This window comes from Limulus polyphemus, unplaced genomic scaffold (assembly GCF_000517525.1).
Source record: "Limulus polyphemus unplaced genomic scaffold, Limulus_polyphemus-2.1.2 Scaffold2936, whole genome shotgun sequence".
In the NCBI taxonomy this organism is placed as follows: Eukaryota; Metazoa; Arthropoda; class Merostomata; order Xiphosura; family Limulidae; genus Limulus; species Limulus polyphemus.
Window position 1 is genome coordinate 98,282 of NW_013668546.1, and position 9,494 is coordinate 107,775.

The following is a 9,494-nucleotide window of genomic DNA, read 5'->3' on the forward strand; positions in this document are numbered from 1 at the left end:
GTGACACATTATTTAGGGCACTTCCTAGGTTTTTCATAAATGGCACATTATTCATTTTCTCAAAATACTGCTGTGAAAAACTCGCATTGACATCTGAGATTAGTAAGGGCTGTCATCTCAGTAATGCTTTTATATGTTATCACATGATATCCTCAAATATTAGTGTTAGTCCATAATCTGATGTAAGCACTTGTGGCATCTATTAAAATGATTTTTGTGCATTGGGGGGATCGAATTATCTCCCTTTTTAAAACTTAACTCCATTTTTATGGTTAGAGAAAATGAAATCTAGTGCTGAAAAAACATTGCATTATAATTTTATGTTCATAACCTCTTTTATTTGGTAATGTGTTTCTGACATTTGCCTTGTACTGAACTGCTACTGAGTCACTGTTTACGTGTGTTATTGATTTCAAAAGTGACCCTTCTGAAAAAATCTTGGCGGCACACATAACGTGTGTATTTATTTTAGTTTTAACAACATATAAAAGCAGCTTTTTACAAATCTTATGTTATTTGACTTGCTGTATCTCTTTTATGATGGAGGATGTAAGAATGAATGTGTAAATAAATAAATCACTTGCATTATTGTATTTTTGTAATTGAAAATCTTATAAAAACAAGTTTTTCTCTAGTTCATGGAGGTTGGGGTCAATGGCAGGAGTGGTCAGAGTGTCCAGTGACTTGTGGACTAGGTGTTCACTTCCGTAAAAGATTGTGTAACAATCCAAAACCTGCCTTAGGTGGAAGAATCTGTCCAGTGGAAGATAGTCATGAGAGAGAAGAATGTCACCGTAAACCTTGTCCAGGTAAGTTAAGAGAAGAAGATTATCACCTCAGAAATTCTCCAGATATTTCAAGAGAATATGATTATTAAATAGAGTGTCATCTCAGATTTGTGCAGGTAATTCAAGGAGGTTGACATGGGAGAGAGGAATGTTTCCTCAGGTCTTGTCCAGGTAAGTTGAGAGTAGATTGTTGCCGTAGACATTGTTTTCAGGTAGGTCAAGAGGATTAGATAGAAAGAAGAAAATAAAATTTCCACTTTGTATAAATAAGTCAAGAGAGGGTAGGTATGAAAAAAAGAGGAATACTTCCACAAACTTTGTACAAGTAAATGAAGAGGAGGTGGCTGTGAAAGAGAAGTATGTCTTCTCAGACTTATCTAGGTAATCCAAGTATTAATGCAGTTATTGTCAGTAAGTAACCAAGTAAAGCATTTGTTAATGATGAAAAGTTGACTTTTTTTATCTTTTTAAATTATCAGGTAAACAGTAAGACTTGCAGTACAATATTCAGAATGCCCTAGTTAAACCATATTTATAGATAAAGATCCTATTAAGCATTCATTTAAACATTACCTGCAGTACAGAATACAAAACTTCTTTGTCCATCTAAATCTTGATTTTAAACTGTGCATGAAGTAGATGTTACTGGGTGTAACTAAATGAAGTATTTAGGTAAACATTGTGAATTAGTACTTTCAAGTTAACTAAGGTTTCATAATTACAGCATTTCATTCTTACATGATGTGACTGCTATCTTCTTGACATTTTTATCTATAATAAACTATAAAACATTAGTACTACAAGCCATGCAAAATATAATAAATAAAACTTCTTAAGTCACATGTTGAAGGCAAAGTATAGGCTACATTATTGTTGTTAAGCATTTTATTAAACTATACACTGTCTTTATAAAATTAAATAATCAACTAGGGCATACATCTAGTTGAAACTCGTCTGTCTTATATTATGGCCTATTGATTAAGGGCACTCAATTCACAACCTGTAGGTCTTGGGCTCAAATCCTGTCACTAATCTTGTTCGCCCTTTCAGCCATAGGAACATTATAATCCTACTTTGCATTGGTTATAGAGTAGCTTAAGAGTTAACAGTGGCTGGTGTTGACTAATTGCCTTCTCTCTCTAGTGTGTCACTTCAAAATTAGGGATGATTAGTACAGATATCTCTCATGTAGCTTTGTGTGAAATTCAATAAACAATCTTGTGTTTATTGTTTTATGGCTCATGTTGGAAAAAATCCTTTTCTAGAAGAATTGTTAACTTGGACACTGTTTTGTTAAATTTTAATTTTGTTAATATAGCAGCTTCATTTGTCATCATTAAAACAAAAAAATATTGGAAAGGATTTCATAAAAATGTTTGTCAAATATTCGTTTCATTAAAAAAAACATTAGTACTGAGTTTTATGGCTCATGTCAGAACAGAATCCTTTTGTAGAAGAATTCTTAATCTGGATTGTTTTTTAAATTTTAATTTTATTAATGTAACAACTTCATTTCTTATTATTAAAATGAAAAATATTGTAACAAATTTAATAAAATTGTTTGTCCAATATTATTTTCATTAAAAAAACATTAGTACTAAGTAGAGGCATCGCTAAGTACTTAAAATATTTGGGGATCGAACCCATAGGTACGGGAATTTTTAGTATTTCAGTATGATTTCGATCATGGTTTTCTATTTTGATTTTTAAAGACACCAACTAGGGATTCAGGGCACTTTCAAGTACAAATGGGGCATAGGCCCCATGTGCCAGTGCCTAACAATGCCTCTAGGGCTGAGAAATTCCTACTGAACTCAACTACCCATTGTATTTCATACATTATCTAGTTGATGGAGCTTGGAGTTCATGGAGTGATTATGAGCAGTGCTCTGTTACTTGTGGTATTGGTGAAATGCGCCGTACTCGAAAGTGCAACAACCCACCCCCGGCTCATGGAGGAAATAAGTGCCATGGTGTTTCTCAAAACCGAGCCACATGTCAGCTAGGTCCATGTCCAAGTAAGTGATATGCTTATTCATTTATATTCTTTGAAATCATCATTGTACTGCAATTTTATATAAAATTAGTTTAAACTTCTGCTCCAAAAGTAAAGTTTGCAAACAGATTCTGAGCACAGATAAATATATATATATATGTCACTAATCAAATTGAATTGATGTGATTGTATTTTGCAACAAAAATAAGTTTTATATAGGTTTTCAAGTTAAAACTTTCTGAGTAAATAGCTGTGATGTTATAAATATGTCACATTATTACCACAGTAAAAAATACAAAGTTACATTCCAATTTTTAAACATTAGTTTCATTTTCTAGAAAACAAACTATCGTTGAAGCTGTATATACTACACAGCATGCAGATGAAATAGTACCAAACAAGCTTTAATACTGTTCCATATCTTGTGTGTAGCATGTAAATGTGACAAGATACGAAAAAAAGTTTTATTGGATAGAGCTTATTGTTCCATATCTTGTCATAGAACATGTAAATGTGAGAATATATTTAAAAAAATCTTAGTGGATAGAGTTAAACATTCCATATTTTGCTATACAGCATATAATTGTGACAAAATACTAACAAGAATTTTTAGTTTACAGGTTTTATTTTATTTTTAAACCCTATTTATACCAAGTCAGTTCCATCTAATGCATATCATCAGTTTAGAATTTAGAATCTAGTAGAAACAACCAACTATTCATGTTTAATAACAATTAGTGCACATACTTTATTTTTGATTCAATAAAGACTGTTCATCTTGCACATTATTTTGTGTCCGGTGTCTTTCTTCCTCAGGCTTGGTTATTGAGAGATTCAGTACTACTTCATGATAAATAACCTGAGGACATCCTGATCAGTGGACCTACCTCCTTGGTCAAAAGTGAATTCATTTTGACCCAAGTATACCACATTTACTTTTCCCAACCCTTGGACGATGGTTCTATGCGGCTCGGCATGGCCAGGTGATTAGGGCACTCTGATGGTCATGGGTTTGAATCCTCGTCACACCGAAACATGCTCACCCGGTGTCCAAACTAGGACGTCAGTCATACTCCCAGATATTCACCTTCAATAGAATTTGGAGGTGTGAGAAAACCATACGAAAATAACTATGGTTCTATGCGACATAGTTGTACCCTGACTTGCAAACTTGGATTGCGGAGTGTAACTTAATCAGCATTAGTAGACCTTCTATTCGACTACATTGTAAACAATGAAAACTGAAGTTGTTCATTGACTTATGTGATCTTTCAATCTGTTTCTAGAATGTTGTGGAATTAGAACTCTATATATTTCCTGCACATTATAATGCAAAACAAGTGGGATTGAAATGATATGTATTTGTGGTTATAAAAGATTATAATAACAAGGAAGACGCAGTGTGTTACAGTTTCTCTGATTCAACCTGGGCTGAGTAAGATAAATTTGAAGTGGAGTGCATTCGATTTAATATATGTAAAATGAACCAACAGATAGTTCACTAGTAATGTAATACCTAAGTTGTGGGAACAACACAATATGACTCACTGTGTAGCTTTGTGCTTACCAACAAAAAACAAATGTTGTTTTGCCTTCCGGTAAGTCTGAGGGCTTATAATGTTAGATATCAGATTTTCATACACATAGTGGGCAGAGCACAGATGGTCCATTGTATAGCTTTGTAACCAAAAACAAATAAACAAAATACGTGTAGTCAGTAACCGAGTTTCTCAATAGATGTTTTTTTCTGCAAAAGACACTACAGATATGTGAAAGATTTAAAGGCAAATTTATTACAGATTATTTCTAGTAGTCTTGTGGTTACTTTATTTCTAATATTTTTGTTTGTTAAAACCTCCCATATGTATTGTAATAAGTAAAAAAAAGTATATTAACTGGTTTATTTTTTAAAGTTCATGGTCGGTGGTCAGCTTGGTCATGGTGGAGTGACTGTTCTGTGACTTGCGATGATGGAATTCGCCATCGTTTCCGAGAGTGTAATAATCCACCCCCTAGTCGCAGAGGGAGGCCTTGTAAAGGCGATATACAGGAGATCATTAAATGCAAAGCATCCATTCATTGTCCAAGTAAGGCTTAACATTAACATAGATTTACATTATTGCTATATGTTTTTAAAACATCATTTAGAAACCTTAAAAATGTGTACTTATGTTTAATATTTTTATATTTTGGTATGTGATCTACAGGATAAGTTCATTATTCAGCTACATATCTGTCCTTACTCAAAGAAATGTTAACATAATGACTATTTTTACCTCTCATTCTTTAAAATCTTCCATACTGAAATTATTATACTCCATATATTTAGAAAAAATATGCAACTGAATAATAATAATGAGGAAAGACTTTTTGTAATGAGTTTTTCAGAACACTTCTTGATCTAGTGTAATGGAATGTGATATTATTTCCACCACCTTTGGTTTTCAATATTTATAAAACTCCAGTAGGGATATTCCTCACACTTCACTAGGTCTTTTTCAAATAAAATTTTAAAGAAATGTTTATGACTAATTTTCTTGGTTATAGTTTGATCAGTAAGCCTTTTAGTCTTTAAAATGATTGTGTACCATATCTAATGTTAATTGATGTTTTAAGATGTGAAAAAAAATGTGAAGATTAATGAGGTAGCAGTTAGTACATGTATGATTGTAACAATGCTAAAACCAAGCAAATAATTTTCAAAAAACATCCTTCTTGAGAAGACTTCACATTAATAACACAAGTGCAACTAAGATTTAATTGCTCAAACACTGTCTTTGAAACAATACTGTAGGATGGTTATGATGTGTTTAAGTATAAATCATATATTTAATTGACATTTGCTATTCACAATGAACACATCCCCTGGCGGGACAGCAGTAAGTCTTTGGACTTGCAACACTAAAATCAGGAGTTTGATTCCACTCTGTGGACACAGCAGGTAGCCTGATGTGGCTTTGCTATAAGAAAACACACACACACACACAATGAACATAATAGATTATTGGCACTGTTAAATTAAAATTAGAAGAATAAGGTTAGAAATAGAGGGAAGTTTTATTATATCAAATAAATTTAAAAAAATCTACTTTGCATGATTCAGAAAAGGAATTTGCAATTAAATAATAAAACAATAAGCAAAAATTAAATAATCAATTAAATGTTTTTGAACCAAAAGGTATCATAATTGTTGTCTTCTTCTTGCTCAACCAATTCTTAGTTTTCAAAAGCTTAGTTTTCCAGGTATCATGTTTAAACTGAACTATTTTATTTTCTTCCTCTCTTTAGAGACTGACTTTAATTTCCTCAGCCATTTAACTTGGTCCTTTTGTTGGTCTCAGGATCATAAGATTGGACTATATTCTTTACATCTTTGTTGGTAGGATTGATTTATGATGAAGTGCTCTCTGAAAATAGTGCTGAAAATAGAGTTTATGCTTGGGATCAGTAAATAATCTTTTATAAAGCCCTGTGAAATCACTGTCTTTGCTGGTGACTCTCTGAGAATGAAAATACTATATTCTCGTAATTACTGTGAATCTTTTGATCTTAGTTTCTTAAATTGAAGAAATGTATGCATGGGACCAGCCTTGTTCCTGTTTCTCTTTTTACTTCAATTTTCATAGTTTGAAATTATATGCTCTTTATCAGTTTTAGTTTTACTTGAACTATATCCTATTATTTTGTAATAGTAATACAAGCTCTTAGGTCACCTCAAGGTGAATAATGTTGCACTTAAGATTATCATTTGTTTGATCTAATACTCTCCATAGTCCTAACTTTAAAGTTTTGATTATATTCTTTTTTAGTTCATTAAAGAAACATTGGTCAGTTTTCTTACATAAATAAAAATTATAGATGTAATTATTCAATTCAATTCAAAAACTATCATTATAATGGTTACTTTCATAAACTACATGCTACTATAATCTTCCCCTTCACTTTTATATGAAAATGATTAGTTTATCTACCTTTACTTGCAACAAACTTGTACACTGCATTCTAACTTGAATTTACATAAAGATGCTGTTTATTACTCTCACTAATCATTAGCTTCAGTTTATCTTTCCCTGATCCAAAGGTTATGGTCTTTCACTACCAGTCAGCCTAAATTAAACATTGTGGTTAATGTGATCAGTACTACTCTGTAACTGTGAAGTTTTACAGTGTCCTTTAGTTTGTTCCAAGAACATTAGTCACCAGTGTTTGCTGAATAAGCAGCAAGCTCAACTATTGTTTTTCTTTTTATCACCTTAGGAGATGGCATGTGGTCTCAATGGTCAGACTGGGGTCAATGTACTGCTTTAAATTGCAAGCAGAAGATAGGTAATGAATTTCGATATCGGAGTTGTAATAATCCATTTCCACAATATGGAGGAAAGATGTGTAATGGAAAGTTTGTACAAAGGAGTGGAGCATGTTTGGAACCAGAAAACTGTTCAAGTAGGTTAAGGTTTTCATATAGTTTGATAATGAGATAAAATCTTTCTCAGTTTGTGAAAGAGGACTTCTAGCAAGGCAATTAATACTGAATATTCTATAACCCTCTGAACATTTCTCAGCAAGATTGACTCAGTAAAACATTAAATGTCTGGAAAACATGATGTTGGGTATACAAGAGAGTTTAAGAGTTATTATTTAGTGATCTAATATTTAATGATTATTTATTTTTCATAACAATAGTGTTAAAAGTGAATTGTTAATTGTTGTACTAGGCTTTTGTAATATTGTTTACATTATCTTACTGGAAGCTTTTAAGTTTTTCTGTTATGTTTAATATTGTTGTTACTAGAGGGCTAGATGTTTCTAGATTTTTTCTGTCATGTGTTATAATATGTGTAGATGCAAAAGTAAGTTAGTGAAATTGAAGTTAGACTGCATGATTGTCAGTTTAGCCATAATGAGTGATTTCTAAAGTAAGTTTCACAGCTTCTATTGCAATAACAGAGATAGAGAATAATAATTTATCTTGTCAAAGGGTGTTCTAAAATAATTGAACCTGCCTGTGTGGACTTTGACAAAAAAAAAGACAATTATTGAAAACTCTGGATACAACTGTTATAACCAATAATGTAACAAATTTTTGTACATACATTTGACTTGTTTTGAACATGTTATTTTAAAACAAGTGGATTGTGTGCTCTCTGTTTATTCTTGAAATTTATCACCAAGAAGTCACAAACACCTACTGTAAAGAATCCATCCCTATAAAAACTTGACACATGGGATGAAAAAATTATAAATGACAATTGAAAATAAACTGATAACAGAGCACTTTTGGAAGGTTGATTTTCTTCCTTCACAGAAAAGTCTGTCATATTCTTGTGCTTAGACTGTTGTGTTTCTTTAATTGCCGGTTAAATATGTTATATTAAAGATTCTTAGGTCCTATAAGGATACTGTAAATGTAATATAGATGATGCTTAGAATCTATGATGATGATGATGTAATATGATGTTGAGAATCTATGATGATGATGTAATATGATGTTTAAAATGTATGACGATGTTATAAACAAAAAATAGTAGGTTTTAAGGATAGCTATTTTGTTCACATGTAATTTGTTTTGATATAGCAAAAATGTTTGACTAATATATTTTAATTGAAATAATAATCATAGCGTTAACCACTTTCTACTGTTTCGTTTCACAGTATACAAATACCTATAATATTTTACTACTCATGTTTTCTTACATAAACACAGAGTGTTCATGAACAGTGAATATTATTATATCTATACCTACTTACTTGTATATATACCAATAATACATTCAGTTTAGTATCTTATGTTTTATTATTGTTAGAAAACAAAGGACAAAAATGTTCATAATTTGGATGTGGTTGAGACACCAATATATGATTTACTGTAAATATTTTATGAAGAATAGGTAAATTTTACATCTCCTGGAACTAATACAATATTATATACACATAGCTGATGGTGGCTGGGGAAGCTGGTCTTTCTGGAAGTGTACTGAAAATTTGGCCAAGAGACATCGTTTTTGTGATAATCCAACTCCAAAAAGACATGGAAAAAAGTGCACAGGCAAAGAACTTGAAGTACATCTTCGACACACAAATGCTAAAATGTTTTGTAAGTTAATTTGTCATTTTTGAAAGCTATATATTTAGTTACTTTAAAGTCATTATAAAGATTTTTTCTTAGCAGTTTAAACTTTGTAATATATTTAAATTCTAATCACCCACATTGTCGCAGTGTTGAAGATGTTAATTAACAAACTAATATTTTAATTTTACAGATAATGTGTGTCCTGAAGCCAAACCTAAAACAGAATTACCGGTATGCAGCTTAATACTTTCTTTTAGTATATTTGTGCAAACTATATTACATAGTTTTAAAAAATATAGCATAGGTATTTCGAGACTACAGTTATTGAGTTACTTAAAGTTCACTTTCTGGTACCTTATATGATGCACTTTATTATAATACTTGGATTAAATCTTCTCTTATTAGAAAGTAAAAGTTAAAAGTATCACACTTTTTAAAAGTTTAACTTAAAATATTCACATGTTGTAACATACTTATAACACCACATTTTCTTGTTTAATAGTAATTTTCCTACAGTATTTAACCTATGACTTTACTTAATCCTTTCAGTTAGTTATTTCTAAACGTTTTTACCTATAGATCAAATAGTTCTAATTCGATGACGAGGAACACACTTTGAGACTAATAATGGTTGGAGACG

At 31.3% G+C, this 9,494-nt stretch overlaps 1 protein-coding gene across 1 annotated transcript in view; it reads left to right on the forward strand.

The window, feature by feature from the left end:
• The window catches only part of LOC106468255 (A disintegrin and metalloproteinase with thrombospondin motifs adt-1-like), a 41,004-nt gene that overhangs the window by 21,526 nt on the left and 9,984 nt on the right, over nucleotides 1-9,494 (forward strand). Inside the window, exons 7-12 of the mRNA XM_013928673.2 lie at nucleotides 636-809; nucleotides 2,636-2,806; nucleotides 4,698-4,871; nucleotides 7,042-7,227; nucleotides 8,720-8,878; nucleotides 9,045-9,085. Of these exons, the coding sequence (XP_013784127.1) occupies nucleotides 636-809; nucleotides 2,636-2,806; nucleotides 4,698-4,871; nucleotides 7,042-7,227; nucleotides 8,720-8,878; nucleotides 9,045-9,085 (905 nt within the window). The remainder of the gene's footprint in view (nucleotides 1-635; nucleotides 810-2,635; nucleotides 2,807-4,697; nucleotides 4,872-7,041; nucleotides 7,228-8,719; nucleotides 8,879-9,044; nucleotides 9,086-9,494) is intronic.